The 25,496-nt window shown below is 44.4% G+C and overlaps 1 protein-coding gene across 7 annotated transcripts in view; it reads right to left on the reverse strand.

The window, feature by feature from the left end:
• Positions 1-10,962: 10,962 nt before the first annotated feature.
• AK2 (adenylate kinase 2) overlaps positions 10,963-25,496 on the reverse strand; it is a 28,934-nt gene continuing 14,400 nt past the window's right edge. For 5 of the 7 annotated variants that reach the window (XM_074380469.1, XM_010348117.2, XM_010348116.2 and 2 more), the window contains 4 exons: positions 24,571-24,681; positions 24,347-24,441; positions 15,860-15,932; positions 14,383-14,742 (listed from right to left, as the gene is read on the reverse strand). In XM_074380469.1, coding sequence (XP_074236570.1) covers positions 14,521-14,742; positions 15,860-15,932; positions 24,347-24,441; positions 24,571-24,681 — 501 coding nt within the window. In that variant the 3' untranslated portion in view covers positions 14,383-14,520. Of the gene's footprint in view, positions 11,883-13,183; positions 13,233-14,382; positions 14,743-15,859; positions 15,933-24,346; positions 24,442-24,570; positions 24,682-25,496 lie in introns of those variants that run through there. The other 2 variants (XM_010348118.2, XM_010348119.2) reach the window with 2 other exon arrangements.

The following is a 25,496-nucleotide window of genomic DNA, read 5'->3' on the forward strand; positions in this document are numbered from 1 at the left end:
GGGCTCTGTGGCTGGTCTCCCAGGCAGAAAGTGTCCTTCTTGCCAACCTGATCAGAATCTGGTTAAACCCAAGGTAACAATCTGAAGCCCACAGAGCAAAGCACAGTATGGAATATGTGCTCAACAAATGTTTGTTAGCACATCATTACTGTGAAGACGACGAGATCCTACCTAGCACAGTAACAGCACAGGCCCTCAAGTGTGCCAGCCAGAGTGCAGTCAGGCCTGCCATTTACCAAGTTATGCAAGTTATTTAATTTCTTTATGCCTCAGTTTTTGAACCTTAAAATGTATCTGTCTCATAGGGCCCTAGGAAAAATCAAATCATTTGAAATGCATAAGATGGCTGGGCACAGTGGCTCAAGCCTGTAATCCCAACACTTTGGGAGACTGAGGCAGGCAGACTGCTTGAAGCCAGGAGTTCGAGACCAGCCTGGCCCACATAGAGAAATCCCGTCTTTACTAAAAATAAAAAAATTAGCCAGGTGTGGTGGTGCGTACCTATAATCCCAGCTACTTGGGAAGCTGAGGCATGAGAATTGCTTGAACCTCGGAAGTGCAGGTTGCAGTGAGCAGAGATCGCACCATTGCACTCCAGGCTGGGTGACAGAGTGAGGCTCTGTCTCAAAATAAAATAAAATGCAAAAGATAATTAGAATGGGGCCTGCACAGAGTAATCAGAGTAAGCGTTAACGATTGTTAATACTATTAAGTGGGGCCGGGTGCGGTGGCTCACGCCTGTAATCCTAGCACTTTGGGTGACCTGAGGTCAGGAGTTCAAGACCAGTTTGGCCATCATGGTGAAACCCCATCTTTAAAAAAAGGAAAAAAAATACTATTAAGTGGCCAAAAGCCTTGGGCTAATAGAACAGCCCTGGCCTCCCTGTTCCACATTAAAATACAAACTTACCACATCATCCCTTCCCTGCTTGAAAAGCTTCAATAACTGGCTCTAAAATGTGTCTAAACCCTTGGCATGAGGGTAAGGTCTACTCTTCCTTTTCCTTTGCCTACTTCCCTAGCTGCTTCTCCCAGCACCCTTCCATTCTTCCCATGTTCCTTCAGCCATACACATACTCACTGACCCTGAAGCCTGCTGTACTTGTTCATGCTATCATGTCTCGTACAAGCTCTAGTCTTTGTCTTTCATCACCCAGCAGATTCCTGCTCAATTTCCCATGTGCCCAAAGTAGTTGATTTCTCCTGTATCCCTTTCATGCTCCACAGATCACCCAATATTACAATGCACTGTTTACATGCTGGACTGTGAGTGATTCCAGAGTTGGACTGTACCGTTTGCTTCCTGAACCCTTTTTGCCTGACTCAATGCCAGCAGGCCTGTGGCAGAAGCTCAATGTTTATGGAAGAAATGAGACTCCTAACCACCCATCCAGAGATGCAGCTTTCATCAGCTGGTGCTAGGCATGGTACAGTAGAGACTGAGACCTACTCTTTGTCTTTGAAGGCACCCCAGTTCCCTGGAGAAATAGGAGTCCATGTATTTACAAATAAAAGGGTGCTGAGGCTGCAAGAGTGGGGTATGGCCCAATCACATTTCCAGGAGACAATTTAGAGGTTGCCAGGTGGGTGTGGAGAGGAAGAAGACACAGGAGGAGAAACAGGGAGGTACTGATTTCATGGAACTCTAGGTGGTTGTTTTGCATGAGCGTAAAATTAAGAGAAAGATGAAGTCAAACAGGCCTTGTGTGGCAAGATGAGCCTACATTTTGACCTGCAGGCAAAACTCTTCCCCAGCCCCTAATTCTAGAAACCCTTGGCCCAGGGAGGGATTTCTAGGGCATTTCTTTGTTTCCCACAGCAGCAATGCAAGCTGAGGTATGAGCCTAGCAGGGAAAGGGAGCCCAATTTATAAAACACATTGATTTGACACAGCTTATCTGACTCACAAAACTCTGCCCCCAGTGCCTGCCTGGCAAACTCCTACTAACTCTTCAAGGTATGGCTCAGATGTCCCCTACTTTGAGGCCTTCCTAGATCCACTTAAGCTAAGTTGATCACTCCCTGATCTGTGTTTTCCACTGCTCTCCACATGTCTCTCTGCTTTTATATCCGTCTCCTCTGCTAGACTGGGAGGTCCCTGGAGGCAGGCACTGTTTCATTCATCTTTGTTTCTTGGTCTCCCAGGCCCAGCAAAGATAAGGCAGGAGTAAATCTGTTGAATCAATAAATGTGGTAGGTATTACTGTGTCTATTTTGCAAATGGGAAAACTGAGGCTCAAAGAGTGTGAGTGATACATTCAAGGCCACTTAGTAAAGGAGCAGAACCAGGACTTAGGCCAGGTCTGAAGAATCCATCTGGTGGGGAGGGAAGGCACAAGGTTTCACATGATTAAGGTCAGAGTTTGGTAAGTTTTCAAATAAATTGTGCTTTGGTTTTGATCCCTGCTGCTCTGAAAACAGCACAGCTGAGAGAACTTCACATTCTGCACTACCTCTGTGATGACCTGAGTTCAGTCCACTGACTTCACTAATGCAAACTTCCCAGGTAACCATGGTCTACTTTACTCACCAGCGTCACAGCTCCAGGCACAAGCTTCTCAACCAGACAAGCTGGGTTCAAGTCCCAACCTCAACACTTACTGTGTGACCCCTGGGTTTCAGTTTCTCATCTGTAAAATGGGGATAATGATGATGGCAAATTTGTAGGTCATTGTAAGGGTTAAATGAGATAATGCATACAGAGGTTTTTTTTTTTTTTTTGAGATGGAGTTTTGCTTTATTGCCCAGGTTAGAGTACAATGGCACGATCTCAGTTCACTGCAACCTCTGCCTCCTGGGTTCAAACGATTCCCCCGCCTCAGTCTCCTGAGTACTCAGGACTACAGGACTGCACCATCACACCTGGCTAATTTTTATATTTTTGTAGATATGGGATTTCGCCATGTTGGCCAACCTTGTCTCAAACTCCTGACCTCAGGTGATCCACCTGCCTCAGCCTCTCAAGGTGTTGGGATTACAGATGTGAGCCACCATACCTGGCATACAGACGGTTTAGCATGATGTCTGCCACATGGGAAATGCTCCTTGCTTTCTACCACCCTACCTCATTGCCCAAATTTTTTTGTTTGTTTGATTGAGATGGAGTCTCACTCTCGTTGTGTAGGCTGGGGTGCAGTGGTGCAATCTTGGCTCACTGTAACCTCCACCTCCCAGGTTTAAGCAATTCTCCTTCCTCAACCTCCTGAGTAGCTGGGATTACAAGTATATGCCACTACACCTGGCTAATTTTTATATTTTTAGTAGAGATGGTGTTTCACCATGTCGGCCAGGCTGGTCTTGAACTCCTGACCTCAGGTGATCCACCCACCTCGGCTTCCCAAAGTGCTAGGATCACAGTGCCCAGCCCAAATCTTTTCTCTCTTCAGGGTTTGACTCAGTCTCTCATCCTCCTCCATGAAGCCTCCCCGCTCTAACTGCCACAACCTTCACTCATTGTCCTCGAACTCCTGCAGCCCTTGTTTATGCCACACAATTCAGGGTATTCAATTGAGCTGGATTCCTGTTGATTACATCCTCAGGATCCGGACTGCTTTTCCCTTCCCCAAAGTCTCACTTCCTATCAGGAATTGATGTAGTCTCAGGAAAGCTGATTCTACTTTCCTCCTCTCCAATCCCCCCAATTCTAATGGTGAGGCACATGATCTAGGCTAAGCCAGTAAACAATCCTTGCCACTAACCCTAGACTCATCATCTTGTCACACAAACCAGAAGTAAATAACCCTTGCCACATGCCCACTGATTCAGAAGTGGGCATGTAACCTTATTCAGTTCATAGTGACTCTTAGGACTTTTGCTGGGACTTCTGTGATACAGATTATCTGTATTTTCTCTTGTTCTGGATGTTCTGGAATACAGATGTAATGTCTGGAACTGCTGCAGTCATTTTGCTACCACAGAGAGACAAGCCTGAGGATGATACCAACGGGGCAGTCAGGAGACTGGCACAAAAGTGAAGTCCTGACCACACCATGCCTGACTGCTGGGCTCCACTGGACTTTTCAGTTGCATGAGTCAACAAATGTCCTTTATTAAGCCAGTTTTCTGTTATTTACAACTCAAAGCATTCTGATTTAAATATCTAGTTAAATGATTCTATTTAGGTCACCAAGAGATGTATTTATTCACTTATATGTTGATTAGGTCCCTGCTGTATGCAAGTACTATGTTGGATGCGAGGATTTAACGATGAATAGCATTAATGTGGTACTATTCTCATCAGGGAGCACAAGCATGGCATATAGTATAGCAAAAAGAATTAGGCCGGGCGCAGTGGCTCACGCCTGTAATCCCAGCACTTTGGGAGGCTGAGGCAGAAGAATCGCTTGAACCTGGGAGGCGGAGGTTGCAGTGAGCCGAAACTACTACTGTGTTTCAGCCTGGCGACGGAGCAAGACTGTCTCAAAAAAAAAAAAAGAATTAAGGATTAAAGTGCCTGTGTTTGTGGGGTGGCTCTGATGTTGTATTTAACTTCCTCAGTAGCCATCTTACCTCCTCTGGATAGCAGAACCCTGACTTTTCTTTGGGAAGTCATCTAAAGGCCTGGTCAGTGGACCCAAGCCTGGCCAAGTGGCATATTCCATGCTCCTGACCACAGCAAATAATTCAGTGATGGGCATAAAATTCAGCCCTGAGACTGCAAACTTTAAAAACAGGTCCTGTCCTGCTGGGATCACGAAACTTGGGAAACATAAGCCTGGGTTTCCTTAAGCAGAAAAAGAATGCTAAGGTTAGTTAATCTCTGAAAGTTGGTAGCAACAAACTTCTCTGACTTCTCAACCAGGTATTATCAGTACCTCCTCCCGTGCCTGGCCCTGGGCTACATAATGGGGAAAGAAGGATGAGGCAGACTTATTCATTTGCCCTCTTTAGCTGAGTCTCGAAAGGACTCAGCTAAACATACACGGTATAGCCATGTAAGGGGTAATTAGAGGGCAACAATTCAGCCTGAGTTGTTAGTTTTGTGTTTTAAAATTATGTGACATATTAAGCAAAGAAAAATTAGAAGACACACTAAAAAATTTAAAACAAAAATCTCCCTTAGTTCTGCCACTCCCTCAGTGGCAGGCACATGGGCTGAGCTTAAAGCGGCCCATCAAATCTCAGCTATGATCATTGTTATTATTTTCATTTATATGCACCTGGATGCCTTTCTATGTACATAAATTTTTAAATTAAAAAAAAAATTTAAATGCAATGTGGTATAAAGGGTTGGAGCCTGGAATGGAAAAGACATTGTGGAAAAACTAGTGAAAACCAAATATAGTCAGTCTAGCAATGTACCATTGTTAACCTTAAGTTTTGACAAATGTACCATACTTACATCAAATGTTAACATTAGGGGAAAGTAGATGAAATGTATACAGAAACTCTCTATACTATCTTTAGAACTTTTCTGTAAACCTAAAATTACTCCAAAATAAAAAGTTTCCTTTTAAAAATAGAAATTCTTTACCCAGACATGGTGATACACAAGACCAGCCTGAGCAATATATGGAGATCCTGTTTCTATGAGGGAAATTCCATGCTTTATTATTTTAAAACCTTTGTTTATTCACCTAATATATTTATCATAAAATTTTTGTCTTAAAATGACTTATTTAATAATCACATACTATTCCATCCCATGAATGAATCAGCCAATCTCCCCTTTTGTTGGAAATTTAGGTTGTTTCCAATTCTAACCCTGTTATAAAGAATGCTTTCTGCACATACTTAGTCATTTCCCTGGGGTACATGTACAAACTGGAATTGCTGAGCCAGAGCTGCTAGCTAGGAAACACTTATTGAGCACTATGGGCGTCACTGTTCTAAAACACCTGATAGACATGAACTCATCCCATCAACAGCACAAAGAGAGAGGTATTGTTTTCATTCCCTTGCCACAGGACAATTTTCAAAGGTTTTCAAAACATGAGCCAACATATTCTCACTGAAGACTCTCTCGACCCATTCCAGTACCTCACTGGTGTCACGTGCATACAAATCTACCCCATCATATTTTTCCATGCTCCCTCCTATTTTGGCCTCAAGATAGGAGCCAGTACAGTCAGGCCAAGGTGTGGTTTCAGCAGTTGAAGATATTCCCCTCATCTTCTACTATAGAATGTCCTACTCCCAGTAAGCTTTGGGGGTGCCAAGATCATTGCTATCTGGTTGGCTGCCATATCAGGACCACAATGTCTCCTGCCAGCCTGGAGCAGAATCAGCATCCCTGGAGAAGAGAACAGTGATTCCCATCTCCACTCAAGGGCACATTTGGCAGCTTAGGAAACACCCTAGTGAAAAGCAACCTGTTCTGGTTTGGTACAGTATTCCAAGGGGATTAGGTGGCACTGGAGAATAGGAATGGGTAAAGACACCTATTCTGAAATAGCTGGTAGCTATGGTAAGGTACTTTTCTCCTCAGCAAACAGCCTTGGGAAAGCACATGGAAAGGATCATTTATTGGGCAGCTGCTATTTCTCAGTTCATATGACTCCTTCTAGATGACTGCTATAATCTTCATTTTACAGATGAGTTTGTTGAGGCTTACAGGTTAACAGGTTAAGTGTCTCCCTCAAGGCACATAGTAAGCTATTGTCAGGGCCAAGATCTAACCACAGACCATCTTTGTCATCCCCAGAACTCATGCCCACACTAGACACATGACTGGAAAAGAGAACTGACAATAAAACTGAGGGACTTCCCCCACTTCAGCCCCACAGCAAAGGATCATCTATTCATGGTCAAAGCAAAACTGTGGTGTGTTTAGGGGAGGGAGGAAAAGCGGCACATGGGCTGAACTTAAAGCGGCCCATCAAATCTCTATGTGCCTGTCCTTGTCTTTTGCTCTTCTGCATTATTGACATTATTCATGGGTTGAAAAACTTCCCTGTGCTTTGTCCCTGTGCTTTGTTTGAAAAACTTATCTCTAACCAGATACAGATTTCCCAAGAACTCTAGTAGGGTTTCTTTGGGTCAGCAGTCCCCAACATTTTTGGTACCAGGGACTAGTTTTGTGGGAGACAATTTTTCCACAGACCAGGATGAAACTGTTCCACTTCAGATAATCAGGCATTACTAGATTCTTGTAGGGAGTGAGCAAACCTACATTCCTCACATGCGTAGTTCACAACAGGGTGTGTGCTGCTATGAGAATCTACTGCCACTGCTGATCTGACAGGAGGCAGAGTTCAGGTGGTAACGCTTGCTTGCCTGTCACTCACCTCCTGCTGGTGGCAGTCATGGCCTAGGGATTGGGGACCCCTGTTTGAGGTTAAAGAAGCCTAGAGCACCAGTGGCTGCTGTACCTTCCCCTGTGCTGTGCCCTCAGCTGGACTCACCCAGATCCCAACTCCTTCACAAAGCTACCCTCTTCTCTGCAGTCTGACCTCCTGTGCTGCATAATTAGCCCTTCCTTTACACTCTTCGTCTCTTCCAAAATAGTCTCAAGGCAGTTTACAACACACATAAGCACAAAAATGCTAAAAATAGCACTAAGATTGGGCTGGCATTGGAATTTTATTAAGAAACCATGGCTGAGGAATGATTAACAACTGAACACAAGACGTAGTTCTGAGTTTCCTCACAGCCAGGACAAAATGGAAAACCGCAGAAAATGAAGTTTTTTTTTTTTTTGAGATGGAGTCTTACCCTGTCACCCAGGATGGAGTGCAATAGCATGATCTCGGCTCACTGCAACCTATGCCTCCTGGGTTCAAGCAATTCTCCTGCCTCAGCCTCCTGAGTAGCTGGGATTACAGGTGTGTGCCACCATGCCCCGTTTTTTGTATCCTTATTAGAGACAGCGTTTCACCATGTTGGCCAGGCTTGTTTCTAACTCCTGACCTTGTGATCCACCTGCCTCAGCCTCCCAAAGTGCTGGGATTACAGGCATGAGCCACTGCACTTGGCCAAAAATGAAGCATTTCTTATCCAGTAGAAGAAAGAAGACCAGCTAAACAGGGGGCATAATAAACAACCAGCTCTAAGCTCAGAGGAATTTGTCTGGAAAACCCATGAGGAACACCACACAATGAAATGATTTGCTCCATAGCAACTTTACCCTGAAAGTGCAGATCTGTTTGGTTTATTGGACTCAAAGCTATCTGCACAGGATCTAGGCCCATTTTGTCTTGGGCCTCTGATACTTTGTCTTTCTACTCCCACCTGCTTTCTGCTGGGGCACCTCGACCTGGACTGGGCACCTGGAAGGGGCCCTCTGTGAGAAAAGCTCATCAGCACACTGCCATGGATGATTCTAAACACGGAGCTGCTGCATTCCCAAGACATCAGAAGCACACTGCTCCCTCTGGAGTTATGAATAATGCAATGCCATCAGCCACACAGAGCTGCAGTCTAGAGAGCTGCCTGTGACTTAAAAGCCTGCATACACACCCTCTCATGACCACCTTTTCCAGAACCAGGAGAAAGTTATGGACAGGGGACAGGAAATGGCTCCTTTCCCCCATCATAACTCGCCCCTCCAGCCTTTCTGGAATACGGGTGATTCCAGGAGCTTTGCAAATCCAGCACATTGGAGCTTTAGCACCAACAATAAGGAAACAACAGAGGATGACAAAATAGAAAAAGGTCTTACCTGTGGCAGGTTCTTCACTGTAACAGAGAAAACCCACTCAAGTTCTCCTTTTATTTAAATCCATGGCTCACAGCCTTTTCTGTATGAGTGTCTTTGAGATAATTTCCCCTCTCCCAGCAAAGTGTCAAAGCAACTGGCACAGTGGTAAGAGGCTGGGGTGTGGAGCCAGACTTGGGCTCATGCTCTGGTTCTGCCATTATCAGATGTCTGAACTGCAAAGTCCATAGATATACCATAGAGATTATAGCAGTACTTACCTCCATAGGGTTATTGAGAATAAATGAGATAATGCATGCAAAACCTCCCACACAGTTAAGAATTAAAATGTTAGACTACTATGAAAACACATAAAGAATTCTGCATATAATTTCAGAGGTCCATGATTTCTAGGGGATCCTTAGCCTAGTTCCAGATGGTCAGTAACACAACAGCTCTCCTCAATGCCTACATTTTCCCTCTGAATTCCATCTGTTTACTAAGCACCTGCTGTGTCTTGGGCAGCCCAACCCACATGAATATCTTGGTCCCTAGTGTCATCAGCACCCCTGAGGGGTAGGGATCCTTCCCATTCTACTGATGAGGGGAGATAACTTGCCCAAGGTCGCATGGTGAAGTTGCTGTTGAAATCTGTCTTCTGACTTGTTGCTCTGTCTTCATCTGAGGAAAGACTTGTGAGACTTCTAAGGAGGCTGCTCTCCATCCTGCTCTGTTCTGTCAGTGACACTTTGTACACATAGGAGATCTTAAGACACATACCCTGGGTCCTCAGAGCTGGCAGTGATTTCTTCACAATCAGTTCTGGCAGTGCTGAGTGTCCATGGAAAAGAGCTCTTATTCAGGGCAGCCCTTCCTGTCTGCAGAGCCACGCAAGTAATTAAATTACTTCAGCAACAAGGTCAAGGAACAGGTAAGTGTTAGAGACTGTTTGAGTCCTGACTGCTTCTTATGTATGACCTCAGGAATGCCACTTCACCCCTAACTCTGGTTTCCTCACCTGTAACAGTGAAGGACAGTTCTGACTGCACAGGATGCTGTGAGGGTTACGTTAAGCCTTTGCATAGTACCTCTCATGAAGTCAGTCTTCCAAGAGTGGTAGGATTAGTGTGCATTCTTGGTTTGCAGACTGGATGAGGAAACCCAGGTCCAAAGAAGCAAACGAACAATAGCTCACCCAGTCTTCTCTGTTTATTCTTCTCAACTGCACTATGCTGCTTCACAGGTTGGTTTGACAAACATTTCCCTGCAATTAGATGCATGATGACCAAGGGAGGAAAGAAAATTTTCAAGGGGCATTCAAAAAGCTCAGGGAACAAACAGATCAGTGCAAATCAGTAAGGCTGACAACCTCAAAATGACTGCAGAGGTGAGTAAGTGGAGCAGGAGGAGGGGCTGGATCAGGGAACAGGATTAAATTTGTCAGTGAGGACCCTGCCTCTCTCTGTAACACGACACCTAAAGAATGGTAGTGCTTTCAGCCTAGCTCTCTCTTGTTTTGGGAACAACAGTCATTTCTCAGAAACCTCACTTGCAAAGGTAACCCTTCCAAAAGCATGAGAACTTTAGTTTGGACAAATGATTTAAGCTCACTTTTGCTGGAGAGGAAATGATTTAAACCAGGACACACAGAGAAGCAATAAAGGGTGTTAAAGAAGAAACTGAAGGCCGGGCGCAGTGGCTCATGCCTGTAATCCCAGCACTTTGGGAGGCCAAGGCTGGCAGATCAAGAGGTCAGGAGTTCGAGGCCAGCCTGGCCAACCTGGTGAAACCCCGTCTCTACTAAAAATACAAAAAAAAAAAAAAAAAAAAAAAAAAAAAAAAAAAGAAGCAACTGAAAAGGTAGTAAACGATCTGGCTTAGGGATTAGAAGCACTGGCTTTCTATGGACAAGGGTCCATTCAACAACTATCCAGTCTGGCAGGAAGCAGGTATTTTTCTGTGTATATCTGGATCCAACTAACATTTATCCAATGTCTCATGCGTGCCAGGTACTCAGCAAAAAGTTTCTTCCTATAAATTTCATTTAATGCTATTGAGGTTGAGAAGGTGGCATAACCAACTTCCTTTTTCAGCTGAGGAAACAGAAGCAGAGTGAATAACTAATGGCTGGGATTTCCCTTAGGTCCCCTGAACTCCAAGCACAGTGCTATCTCCACTAGACCAAGCTGCCTTGTCTCTGGGCTCAAGAAAAGCCTGCATAGGATCTGAAGGTCAAGAGGGTGTAGGTTTATCTTATGGGCAAATACTTGGACTTCCCTACCACACAGCTGCCAGTGACCACAAGAAAGGGCTTGCTTTCCATCCAAGCCAGGTCCAGAATTCAATGTCATTAGATTATCTAAAAAAAAAAATGCCACAACAGGGGATACAAATTTTAACATATTTTATTGACTTAGGGCCAAACAAGGCAGCATTTGGTCAGTTAAGAAAGGCACCTCATTGAAAATAATACATCACAGTGCTGTTGAGTGATCCCAGTCACAGGATTTGAGAATGGAAAGGACAATCTTTGGATGATACAGCTTGGGACATTTGCTCATTTATTTAAAAGGGTCCCTTTACACGCTGCAGATAAAAGAAGGCAAGAGCATAGGATTGTGGCATTTATTGGGTAGCTGGGAGAGGTTACTCATGAGAGTAGGTGGCCTGGTGAATCAGTGGTAGGTCAGGGGAAGGGAGTCAGCCTCCCTTTCCATTCCATTCTCTTCCCCCTCCCCTTGATTCCAGTAAGCTTGATTTGTTGATCCACCATCACTATGAAGACAGTTTATATCTCTTTCAAATGTAGAGATGGTTTTTTGATCTTACAGTGTGTGAAACCAGGGTCAGTAGTCAAAGCCTCCCTCTTCCAAGATATAGGACAGACCGGACAATAATTTGATTTCCTGTACTCTTGGTCTGGAACCCATGGGGTTATGAGATAAAAGCTGAGGTCTTAGAGCACTGGCTTTAAAAAATATTGTCACCAGTCCAGAGTAATTGAGAACCCAATTCCTTAGAAATAATACTGTATCTCTCTATTTCTACCCCCACCCTCCAAGCACGGAGTTTTTTAAAAAAAATTAGTTTTTCCCTTACACTTTAAAAACTCCTACTTATGTATAAAAGAAACTGCCTCACTACAGTAAACTGCTGTTCTTCCAAGTATTCCTTTTGAGCCCCTCACAGCCCTCCCTCACCATCCTCACCCTGATCCCCCTTCCCTTCTGTCCAGCACCTAAGAGCAGGGATCATGCCGCAGGGTGATGAGCAGTGGTGCAGTCTCGCCTGGCCTTCTGATACTAGGCTGAAATAGAGAGGGAAACAAGAGAGAACAAAATGGGTTTTTAAAAACCAAGGACATATCAGAGGAGGCTGGCATGCCAGCCCCCGCAACCAAATGCATTGAACACTGGACATTTCTCTGCCAGGTAAAAGCAGAACCTGCTGAGGTTAAGACTCTGGAATTAAATGAAGCAAACACAGAATCCTAAGCATCCTGAGAAGGGTATATGCATTCCCTATGAACCTTCTAGTTCTTATGGGCAGCCCAAATATTACTTGCACATGTATGCATGTACACATGAGTATATGTGGATGGATGACAAATATTTGGGCAAGGATCACGTACATTCAGTTAGCAAACATTCAGGGACCTCAACTTTGCCAAGTGTTTACAATTGTCCCTAGTTAAAGGGGAGCTGATTGTAAGATTCATGATGCCACTTTCACCCAGAGAAGGATCCCAGACCAGGCACACATAGTTGACAGTTTTTGTTTCACTCCTCTTCCTTGCCCATTCCCAGAAGTGATGTGCTTCCCAGAAACACACAAAGCCAGACTGAGTTTCCATTAAGAGTGGGTGGAGTTAGCTTAGAGCCAGGAAAACAAGGCAGGGCAGACGCAGCAGAAACTCACTTGGACCAGGCAAAGAGGGAAGCAAGGTGGCCACATACTCATGCCCAGTTGCCATGTGGATGGCAGATAAGCCCTCCGGTACTCCCACAGACAGCAGGAGAGCTCAGGTCAGAGGAAGGCTGGGCACTTTAGAGTCCACTGCATTGAGTCAGCAGCAGATTATGCTGAGGCAGGAGACATTATTTACTGGATCTGCCACTGACTTTCTAATGGTTTTTCCAGAGGCCACTGTTTTTATAGTCCTTCATAGCAGTCTGTTACTTCATGTTTCCCACAAATCAAACCAGAGACCAAAAGGCACAGCAGGAACTTTAGAAAATGCTCAACAGTTCTGTGAAACTGAGCAATAAGTTAAAAAAAGAGAAACAAAAAGAAAAAAAAAGCTCAACAGTTGGGAAGCCAAGGTTATGAATAAAAGCTGGTTTCTGTCACAGGTTATCTTATTTCTGGGTGATCTTTTCTTGGGGAAGTCTGTGGCTATAGCCATCATAAAATTAGGGTGAAGGGTTGGATCTAGAAGGGTGAGGGTTTGGGTTTAAAAGGAACATATCTGATTTCAGTTTTATGTCCTGGAGACAGACTGGGTTTGAATAAATACTGATCAAAATGAATCCAAGAATAGATCACACACTGTTTTGTTCACACTTGGAAACTGAGGCAAAGATTAAAAACAAAAGCAAATAAACCTACCCTGGTCTCTCTTTGGGGAAGTAGATTTGGCTGCTCTCGGACGCTCAGCCTGGATGTTCAGAAGACAATATGAATGTAAAAGGACCTTTCACCTGGTTTAATTCTCTGGCAACAATTCAGTTTTCAAACTCAAGTCCCAAATAATCCCTACTTTTCAGCATCATGATGCAGATCACAAAAATATTCCCACTTGTCCTGGCTCCTTCTATGATGATACCCTCTCCCAGTAATTTCTATAATCTGCAACGTAAGTACCTTTTTTCCTTCCACTTAGGGGGAAAAAAATTAATGATCTCTGTTCACACACTGAGTCATGTGGCTTTTCATTATGGGTTAGAAAACAAATGGAATTCACTACCAATAATGTGCCATCAAGAATTGTGACCCTGCCTGACTTCACATGATGCTGGGCTTCTAATCAGCTGCTGGAAATGGAAGAAATACTATGAGGTTTCAGAATTGTGATCACTGGAAGATTACCTGAGTTAGTTTATTTTGGTCAAAATATAAAATCAAAAGTATGGTTAAAGAAGCAAATAGCTCTTCTCTAAGCTGGTTATAAGAGTTAAAAAAAAAAAAAAGCAGTGGGGGTGGGGAATTGGGGAGAGATAACATGGGAAGAAATGCCAGATATAGGTGAAGGGGAGGAAGGAAGGCAGCAAATCGCACTGCCATGTGTGTACCTATGCAACAATCTTGCATGTTTTTCACATGTACCCCCAAACAAAACAAAACAAAAACAACAAAAAAAAAAGAAGAACTAAACAGCTGGGCCGGGTGTGGTGGCTCACATCTGCAATCCCAGCACTTTGGGAGGCCAAGGCGGGTGGATTGCTAAAGCCTAGGAGTTCAAGACCAGCTTGGGCAAGCTGGTGAAACCCTGTCTCTACAAAAAATACAAAAATTAACCAGGTGTTGTGGCATGCACCCGTAGTCCCAGCTGCTCAGGAGGCTGAGATGGGAGAATTGCTTGAGCCCAGGAGGCAGAGATTGCAGTAAGCCAAGAGTGCACCACTGCACTCCAGCCTGGGTGTCAGAGTGAAACCGTGTCTCAAAACAACAAAAAAGAAGTAAACAGCTAGTAAAGCCACCTAGCCCAAAACTTAGAAAGTAGGAGAGTGAACACATATATATCTGCGCACACACACATCCAACATGCATACACAGATGAGATGAGCCTAGCAAACACGCCGAAGATATACCAAGCAAGTGCTTTTTTAATCAATACATCAAATGGTATTTTAGCTAGCCTGAGGAAGCTTCTCTTCACCTGTCCTGCCATTCCCACCCACTCCCTCACAGGAATAGGAAGAAGAAATTTCTTCTTGGACCCATCATTAGATAAACATAACCAAGTCTTTACATGAGGCTTTGGAGAAGGCTGCTAGGATGCACGCGAACACGACATCAGGAGTCTGGGATGCATCGATGGCAGAGTGGATCCCCCGTTTCCTATAGTACTCTATGAGTGGGGTGGTTTGAGTGTGGTAGGCTTGCAGGCGGATTTTCAAGGCCTTCTCATTATCATCTGATCGACGAATCAAGGGTTCTCCGGTGATCTGAGAATATGAAGACAGCAATGAAAGGCTGGGACTGTTAGCAAGGTTTCCTTATTCCATGCCAGATGCAGATTTGAGATGGGACCATTCTGTCCAGGATGCTGTCTGCTCCCAAAGCCCATCAGAGGCTGACAGGCAATTCAGACCCTCCCCAATAAAGAACTTTGGTACTCCTAGGAGCAGAGCAGCTTGTCCAGAGAAGTCAGAGAGTCTGTCAGAAACAGCAACTGTGAGGAAAAGGGCTCATGAGGGGAAGACAGGCAATGACTTTCTCAGCTTTCTGCTCAGGCGATTCAGCTTCCAATGTAAACACTTCTAGGGTCAAAAGTAAGGAAGTCAAAAGTCCCTAAGACTAGGAGAATACACCAAAATCAAAGATGCATTAGCAATTGTAATCTTAGTTGCTTAAATATTTAGCATATTTACTAGAGTGTCACTCATCAACATTCTAAAGGTGGAAAGTAAAATGAGAAAGAACTTTGAATGGTAGAATTAGCAACTTTGCGAAATGTGACCAAGTTGCCATAACAGCTCTAGAACCTGTATTTCTAGAACCTGGATGACCTGATGAACTTGTTTCATAGGACAAAGGTAAATCCAGGAAATTCTTACTGTTGTTTACATGCTCTAAAACAGACCACATAGACTCTTTATGGCAAATGGTGCAGTGACCAGGTATGAGACCCCAGGACACAGTACAGCAACAGTAACTATAGGAAAAGAATATTCTTTTGGAGGACTGGCCAGCAAATTTCTCTTCGGTGCCACACTCTCCCCACTCTCCAATTCTAGGCTTTTAAGAAACCTTCTCCTTATCAGCTGATCACTTAGATGGCCACGATGTCAGAGAGGGGCTGCTCTTGACAGAAGACAAGTACAATCTGGGCACCGCAAAAAGTTGGCACCACTGGTAGGCTACCTTGAGGCCAAGCAATAAACCACCTGAGGAGACTCGGAATAGATCTGACACTGGCCATGTGATTAGCCTGATAGTGTCATTTTTTATGACTATGTTAGTAATATTGTAGAAATAAAAGGAAAATGGAAAGAACAAAAGAAAAACAGTGAAGAAGGCGGAAGGAAAGAAAAGGAAATTTCTTGTCCTGCGTTTACATACGTCATCTTTCATGGGCTCCTTTGGGGGGTTGAACTCCTCATGGTAAGAACGGCCACTCTTGGGGTGAATCAGCCTGAAAGGCAGCAAATGAATATGAGTCAGGTTAACTAACAGTACACGCCTACACTCCACACTCTAGGGACCTCTGGAACAACAAGCAGACAGGGATGCTGGATGCAAGAATCCTGCACCCAGCAGAAAACCCAGCTAAATAACGGCTTTCAGGAGAGCTTATGCCAGCAGCAGAGTATATTTCCTATTTTGACCAAATATTATTATAAATTTCTGGCTGAAGAGCAAACTGCTGGCATAACTACCTAATTCAGAACTAGAGAGAAGGAACTCTGGTGCTAGTCTCACAGAGTCATCCATTCTTGTTACCCATTCACTAAATAAACATTAATAAGTACCTATTCACATTCAAGCCTTAAGCTGAATTCAGAGGCTACAAAGCAATGAGTAACGAATGATCCCTGTCCACAAGTAGTGCTCAGTGGGGGAGACAAATGTGGAAATAAATAACAAATAATGATAATCCTTTAACAGAGATTTGTACAAACAGCTATGGGGGACAGAAGAGAAAAGAAATGAATTCCATTTTCTAAACTAGTTTGGTTACAAAATCAGAAAGGTACTAACAGGAAAAACATTTCCCATGGATGCAAACACTGCAAGATAATGCAACAGATCTTTTTGATCGCACATAAGATAAAAGACAGCCTAACTCTTATGGAGCAATATTCAAGTCATCAGGAAAAAGGACTTATTAAACAAGTTATGGAATAGAGATCTCAACAACAGGCATTTGTTTGGCACTGAATGTATAGTGGATAGCTGTACCTGTGCTGAGTCCCCATAGGCAACACACCCAATTCCTGACTGGGAATGGCCACACCACAGGAGACTAGAAACCTAAGGAAAGGAGGCAGGTCAAGCTCTGCTCAGCAGGCAGGCCTTGCTTGAGTTCTGTGGTTTCCCAATTCTCCGCCAACCAAGTGTTTGTTTGCTTATTTAACTAATGGTTGCTCTTCTCATGAAGGTCTATTAGACTAGAGATCCCTAATATTTTTCACCATTTGGCATGCATAGCAATATTTGAACTGGGCCCAGTTCAAATTGAGCTTACACCTTATTCCCAACACGTTAGGAGGCCAAGGTGGGCAGATCACCCAAGGTCAGGAGTTCGAGATCAGCCTGGGCAACACGGTGAAACCCCATTTCTTCTTCTTCTTTTTTTTAAATGGTGTTTCAACATGATGGCCAGTCTGGTCTTGAACTCCTGACCTCAGGTGATCTACCCACCTCAGCCTCCCAAAGTGCTAGGATTACAGGCGTGAGCCACCGTGCCTGGCTTTTTTTTTTTTTTTTTTTTTTTGAGACGGAGTCTCACTTTGTTGCCAGGCTGGAGTACAGTGGCGCGATCTTGGCTCACTGCAACCTCTGCCTCCTGGGTTCAAGCGATTCTCCTGCCTCAGCCTCCCAAGTAGTTGGGACTATAGGTACATACCACCATGTCCAGCTAATTTTTGTATTTTTAGTAGAGACAGGGTTTCACCATGTTGGCCAAGATGGTCTCGATCTCTCGACCTTGTGATCTACTGGCCTCAGCCTCCCAAAGTGCTGGGATTACAGGCTTGAGCCACTGCGCCCAGTTGAAACCCTGTTTCTACTAAAAATTAGCTGGGTGTGGTGGCAGGCACCTGTAATCCCAGCTACTTGGGCAGCTGAAGCAGGAGAATCGCTTGAACCTGGGTGAGGGAGGTTGCTGTGAGCCGAGATTGTGCCACTGCACTCCAGCCTGAGTGACAGAGCAAGACTGTCTCAAAAAAATAAAAAAATAAATATTCTATTCAACTCTATTTAGACTACTGAAGGAGCACCTCTGTAAAATGTGCTACTGTGTTTTAATCACAGCATATTTTGGGGGACAAGATGGTCCATTTATGGCATAAAGTGTCACTGGGTTATGGGCATGAGGGAGGTGACAGTAGAGAAAATAAGCTATACAGTCATCCCTTGGTATCCATGGGGGGAATTGGTTCCAGGAACCCCTTCTGTGGATACCAAAATCTACAGATGCTCAAGTCCCTGATATAAAATGGTATGGCATTTCTATATGCATATTCTCCTGTATACTTTATTTATTTTTTGAGACATAGTCTTGCTCTGTTGCCCAGGCTAGAATGCAATGGCAATGACCACAGCTCACTGTAACCACAAACTACTGGGCACAAGTGACCCTCCCGCCTCAGCCTCTGGAGTAGCTATGACTACAGACATGCACCACCATGCCTGGCTTTTTTATTTTATTTTTATTTTTGTTTATTTATTTATTTATTTATATTTTTCTTGAGATGGAGTCTCACTCTGTTGCCCAGGCTGGAGGCAGTGGCAAGGTCTTGGCTCACTGCAACTCCGCCTCCCAGGTTCAAGCAAGTCTCCTGCCTCAGCCTCTTGAGTAGGCTAGGATTACAGGCACCTACCATGCCTGGCTAATTTTTGTATTTTTAGTAGAGACGGGGGGGGGGGGGGGGGGGGTCTCACCATGTTGGTCAGGCTGGTCTTGAACTCCTGACCTTGTGATCCGCCCGCCTTGGCCTCCCAAAGTGCTGGGATTACAGGCGTGAGCCACCTCACTTGGTCTAATTTTTTAATATTTTTGTAGAGACAAGGTCTCACCATGTTGCCCAGGCTGGTTGTCCTGTATACTTTAAATCATCTCTAGATTATTCATACCTAATACAATGTAAATGCCATGTAAAGAATTGCTACACTGCATTTTAAATTTTTTTTTTTTTTTGAGACGGAGTTTCGCCCTTGTTACCCAGGCTGGAGTGCAATGGCGTGATCTCGGCTCACCGCAACCTCCGCCTCCTGGGTTCAAGCAATTCTCCTGCCTCAGCCTCCTGAGTAGCTAGGATTACAGGCACGTGCCACCATGCCCAGCTAATTTTTTGTATTTTTAGTAGAGACGGGGTTTCACCATGTTGACCAGGATGGTCTCGATCTCTTGACCTCGTGATCCACACGCCTCGGCCTCCCAAAGTGCTGGGATTACAGGCTTGAGCCACCGCGCCCGGCTTGCATTTTAAAATTTGTATTATTTTTTATTTTCTTCAGCTTTCCCAGGTTATATTTATTGAATATATATATATATATTTTTTGAGATGGAGTTTCGCTCTTGTTACCCAGGCTGGAGTGCAATGGTGCGATCTCGGCTCACCGCAACCTCTGCCTCCTGGGTTCAGGCAATTCTCCTGCCTCAGCCTCCTGAGTAGCTGGGATTACAGGCACGCACCACCATGCCCACCTAATGTTTTGTATTTTTAGTAGAGACGGGGTTTCACTATGTTGACCAGGATGGTCTCGATCTCTTGACCTTGTGATCCACCCGCCTCGGCCTCCCAAAGTGCTGGGATTACAGGCGTGATTATTGAATATTTTTAATTCACAAATGCTTGAATCTGTGGATGACAGTATCATGAATACGGAAGGCCACTGGACAGAGGAGTAAAGGCTCCTGTGACTGCAGTCATGTACTGTGAGGTTGGACCTTCCATTACTTGAGTGTTTGGAAGGGTTCCCCTGATGCATTCATTCAGAAATGGCATCCACTGGGAGACCCAGGGAGAGAAGACAGCAGGCTGCTGGGTTCAGCAGCAGCAATTTTGAGAAGGGCTAGGGGCAAGAGATGTGGACCAGGAAATTTTTTCACCTTCTAGAGAGCACAAGGCACAGAGCAGCCAGGCTACAACAAATATGACTCCCTTACACTATTCTTTTCTTATTCACAAATACCACTTTTTAAAAGGAATGCAAGGCTCATTCCTTAGAAGGTAAATGAAAGAAAGCCCACTCTCCAAGTTCTCCAAATGGGATTAGTCTCAAGACAACCAAAATAGCTCCATGAGCCACTAAGCCTGGCTTGGAGGTGCCATCAGGGCAGGGAATCTACAATTACTGCTACCGTGGGTATGACACTTTATTTTTATTTTTTTGAGACAGTGTTTTTCTCTGTCACGCAGGCTGGAGTGCAGTGGCCTAATCACAGCTCAGCGCAACCTCGACCTCCCAAGCTCAAGCAGTCCTCCCACCTCAGCCTCCCAAGTAGCTGGGACCACCACCACCACAGGTGCATACCACCACACTTGGCTAACTTTTTTTTTTTTTGCTTTTTAGTAGAGATGAGGTCTTGCTATGTTGCTCAAGCTGGTCTCAAACTCCTGGCCTCAAGTAATCCTTCTGTTTAGTTAGGCCCCCCAAAAAGCTGGGATAACAGGTATGAACCACTGCACCCAACACTGAGTGTGATGCTTTAAACACTTGTTTTCTCATCCACAAAACTGGGATGGTTAAGATGTTAAGATAATAACAGAGATCCAAATGGTAGGATAATTAGGATATGAGAGTAAGTTAAAAACAAAAACCACAACCACCAACTATTCATATTCAAGAAGCTGAACAATGACTCGAAATGACTAGAAGTGAGGTGGGAGCTAATTCAGAAGATTGTTACAATGGGGTCCATATCATCTCAGACTTGAAAAAGATCCTGTGTGAAGTTCCCGGGTTCATTTCCCAGCATCCCCAAACAGCCAACATCTATTTCCAACCTGAATGACAGAGTGAGACTCTGCCTCAAAAAAAAAAAAAAAAGAAAAGAAAAGAAAAAGAAAAAAGATCTGTATTAAACTGACTAGTTCCTGCCTCATTTTCTTGTAACCATCAACATGTTGGACTGGGAGGCAGAAAGCAGGCTTCCAGGGCTAACCCTGTCACTCATCTGCTGGGTAAACTTGGAAAAACACCTTCAACAGTGACATGCTCTGTGAAGAAGGGGGTCCTTCTCTCTGTGAGGGAGGAAGTCACACTAATCACCTACTTCCAAATGGAGGGACTGAATCTTCTCTCTTTCACGCTTTACAGCAATCCTGCTATTTGTTCTTCGAATCTCTATTCTCTCCTGCCCGACCTCATTTAGAAACCTCCATCACATCATGTGGATCATAATCAGGCTCCTAGATGGTGTTCTTATTCTGTTTCTCCTTGCCCTAATTTACCTTGTACACCAGGACCAAGCTAATGTTGTTAGAATACTGTTTTTGGCACGACAGCCAGAGACTCAAGAATATCTCATGAATCCTGAACTCTGTGAAGTCTGCCCTCTTTGGTTTGGCAGATCTCCCCAGTAAAGCTCCCATTTTATCTTCTCAACAGCATTCCTTCTACCATCCTGCCCCCCAGACCACTGGGCAGACATGTCTGCTATTAGCCTCAGCGAGAGTGCACCCCATACTCATTCCCACTTCTACTCCCTTCTGGGAAAGTCTCACTGAAATACTCTTCATTCAGGAAGGTAGGAGTTTGATATGTTAGCTCTATCCTAGGAAGCCTTTCTTCCCTGTCCCCAGGCTTTCTTCTTGAACTTCTTACTACACTGAACAGCCCACGTTTCATATATGACTCTCTGAGGTCAGAGATGGGCATCTCACTATATGGTTACACTAGAGCCTCTCCTGGTCCTCTGCTCCCAGGGTCTAGTATTGGGCTATGTAGGAAGCTGGACCCATGGAATCAAAGGTCCCCAGTATCATCTGGTTTTGCTAATACCTGCTCAGTGCCTCAGAGACCCCAGGCCTGGTGATGTCTTTACTGTTAATCCTATTGCTTCTCGATTTACATCAACTTTGTCTACTCTGTGTCCAGTGGGGATACAAAGAAACAGAAGTTCCTGGCCGGGTGCAGTGGCTCAAGCCTGTAATCCCAGCACTTTGGGAGGCCGAGGCGGGTGGATCACGAGGTCAGGAGATCGAGACCATCCTGGTCAACATGGTGAAACCCCGTCTCTACTAAAAATACAAAAAATTAGCTAGGCATGGTGGCACATGCCTGTAATCCCAGCTACTCAGGAGGCTGAGGCAGGAGAACTGCCTGAACCCAGGAGGCGGAGGTTACGGTGAGCCGAGATCGCGCCATTGCACTCCAGCCTGGGTAACAGGAGCGAAACTCCATCTCAAAAAAAAAAAAAAAAAAAAAAAAGAAACAGAAGTTCCTGCAATGAAGGAGCCCATGGAATAGGAGTCCATGTAACCTGGACATTTGAAAAGAAAATTAATATAAGGTAGAATCCACTGTATTTCACACTGCTTTCCAGGATAACAGTGCTAACACTGCATTGTCTCTCTCCTTGAGGGTATGGATTACAAACACATGGAAAAGATGTTCAACCTCATTAGGAAATCAAAGTAATAAAGTCTGAAATAAGAAAACATTTTTTTCCTAATTAAATCCAAAAATGTACATGCATTATGATGGCCACAGTATCATTTTAACAGTGACTAACTGGAAGAAACACAAATGCACAATAAGGAAATAAGTAAACAATGGTTTGCCTACTGTGAATATCACAGATCAATTAAAAATAATGGTCATGGTGCCGGGCGCGGTGGCTCACACCTGTAATCCCAGCACTTTGGGAGGCTGAGGCAGGTGGATCACGAGGTCAAGAGACCGAGACCATCCTGGTCAACATGGTGAAACCCGGTCTCCACTAAAAATATAAAACATTAGCTGGGCATGGTGGCACGTGCCTGTAATCGCAGCTACTCAGGAGGCTGAGGCAGGAGAATTGCCTGAACCCAGGAGGCGGAGGTTGCGGTGAGCCAAGATCGCGCCATCACACTCCAGTCTGGGTAACGAGCGAAACTCCGTCTCAAAAAAAAAAAAAATAAAAAAAAAATAATGGTCATGGATATCTGGTTCAAGATGGTGGGCTGACCACTTTCCTGAGACACCATTAAAATGACAAAGACATAAAAAAGCGACAGCCCACATAAAGAAGAAAATGGAGGGTCCATTAGCAGTTGAAAGCTTCCAACATACTTCTGGAAGGCACAAAGCAGATGTGAGTGATTACTGAAATAGGGTAGAAAAAACTGTAGCCTAAAGCCGTGTTGTTCTGTCAGAACAAGCGTCCAGAAGCAGAGGCATTTATGTGTTCAACGCTATTATACAGAAACAAACATGTTAAAACACACAAATAAAGTGGCTATACTATGAGCAAATTTTTCCTCCATTTTCTAAATTTTGTATGGATGGTTATATATTTTTATAATTAATAAAAGGTCCAGCCGGGCGCGGTGGCTCAAGCCTGTAATCCCAGCACTTTGGGAGGCCGAGGCGGGTGGATCACGAGGTCGAGAGATCGAGACCATCCTGGTCAACATGGTGAAACCCCGTCTCTACTAAAAATACAAAAAATTAGCTGGGCATGGTGGCACATGCCTGTAATCCCAGCTACTCAGGAGGCTGAGGCAGGAGAATTGCCTGAACCCGGGAGGCGGAGGTTGCAGTGAGCCGAGATCGCGCCATTGCACTCCAGCCTGGGTAACAAGAGCGAAACTCCGTCTCAAAAAAAAAAATAAAAATAAAAATAAAAATAAAAGGTCCACAGCAAAGTATGGCAACTCGAGCTGAAATTAGATTTAAGGAGCACTAAAATGGAGATACACATGTAAATAAATTAACATTTCTTAAGCACCTCATATAGGTAAGGATTTCAACTATGCATTTTATGTTACCTAACACGTGCAATAGCTCCTCAAAGCAGGTGTTATCAGCCCCCTTTCCACCTATGAGGAAACAGTCTCAGAGAGGTTAAGAAATGTGTCAAGGGTCACAGTTAAAAACTACCAAGTGGCCGGGTGCAGTGGCTCACATCTGTAATCCCAACACTTTGGGAGGCTGAGGAGAGTGGATCACTTCAGGTCAGGAGTTCAAGACCAGCATGGCCAACATGGTGAAACCCTGTCTCTACTAAAATACAAAAATTAGCCAGGTGTGGTAGCACATGCCTAATGTGCTGAGACAGGAGGCTGAGACAGGAGGATTGCTTGAACCTGGGAGGCAGAGGTTACAGTGAGCCAAGATCATGCCAATGCACTCCAGCCTGGGCAACAGAGTAAGACTCCGTCTCAAAAAAAAAGTCACAAGAGCCAGGTGCAGTAGCTCGTGCCTGTAATCCTAGCACTTTGGGAGGCCAAGGTGGGAGGATCACTTGAGGTCAGGAGTTCAAAACCAGCCTGGTCAACATGGTGAAACCCCGTCTCTACTAAAAATACAAAAAAAAACAAACAAAAAAAATTAGCTGGGCCTGGTGGCGGACACCTGTAATCTCAGCTACTCAGGAGGCTGAGGCAGGATAATCACTTGAACCCAGGAGGTAGAGGTTGTATTGACCTGAGATAGCACCACTGCACTCCAGCCTGGGTGACAGAGTGAGACTCCATCTAAAAAAAAAAGATGCTGTTTGACTCCAAATCCCTTGCTCTTCTTTCCATATCCCAGTCACCACTTCAGTGAATGTCACCAAACAAAATCAATCGGTGTTGAAATTGCTGTATGCTTCATGGCTGGGATTAGACAAAACCAATTTTCGTTTGACAAAGTTCTGAGAAGCATGGGAAGGGACCTTCAGGGAATAAATACCTTCCTGTGATTCTTCGGATCAGCAGAGAGTCTGGGATGCTGAATTCAATCACAGAATCAAGCTTCTCTTTCCTCTTCTCCATGAGGTCATCAAGCTGTAAAACAATGTGTGGCCCACCTAAGCTACTAGAGCTTAGTCAGACCCATCTCCTTTAAAGGAATTAAGACACAAGGGGCAAAAGTTTTCTCTCATTCAGTAGTAATATAAAAACCAAGCTACCCACCATTTCTGCCTGCCTCACAGTCCGAGGGAAGCCATCCAGAAGAAAACCATTTTTGCATGAGGGGGTCTCCAAATTCTTCTCAATGAGCTCCACTACCATTTCATCACTCACCTGGAAGTTAAGAAAAAAAGAGCCTTTGGTTTAAATCTATGATCTAGGTGACTGACATTAGCCCAACTCCACAGCCAAAAGTTTATGTGTATACAACCTTATTACTAAACAGCAAGTTTTCTTGGACTCAAAGAAGCAACAATAAGAGCCAATGTGAAATGGCTCCATTGGGCAGATGCAATTTCATGATTTTATCTCTATGGTTGCCATATATACATTCTCGTCTCTTGAAATTCTTCTGTATCCCAAAAATCTGGTGAGGGAAGGTAGATTCCATTACTTGTTACCTCACCAGGAGAACTTTGTATCTTAGGTTCTGAAGGCCCCTCTTGCCACTAGAGTCCAGCGTCCAAGCTGTCAGATAACAGCTTATCAGTAATCAGAAATCCTCAAGGCACAAGAAAGGTGAGGACACATGGCTGAGAGACCACCTGAGAGAGTGCAAGGATAGAATGGGGTTGACAAAAACACTGAAAGGCATCTGCTTTCCGTTTCACAGCTGTCATTAGGCTAACAGTAACGTGACTGATGTGTGTACTTAGTTACACATCTGGGCCATCCTTGACATGAGGAAACAGAGAAGTTCACTGAATTGACAAGAATGGGTCAGAACCAAGGAACTGAGAAGCCAAGCCAACACCCTTCCCTCACTTTTTTTTTTTTTTTGAGACATTCTTGTTCTGTCACCCAGGCTGGGGTGCAGTGGCGTAATCTCCCCACTACAACCTCCACCTTCCAGGTTCAGGTGATTCACATGCCTCAGCTTCCCAAGCAATTATGACTACAGGCGCCCACAACCATGCCCAGACAATTTT

Source organism: Saimiri boliviensis, chromosome 11 (genome assembly GCF_048565385.1).
Source record: "Saimiri boliviensis isolate mSaiBol1 chromosome 11, mSaiBol1.pri, whole genome shotgun sequence".
In the NCBI taxonomy this organism is placed as follows: Eukaryota; Metazoa; Chordata; class Mammalia; order Primates; family Cebidae; genus Saimiri; species Saimiri boliviensis.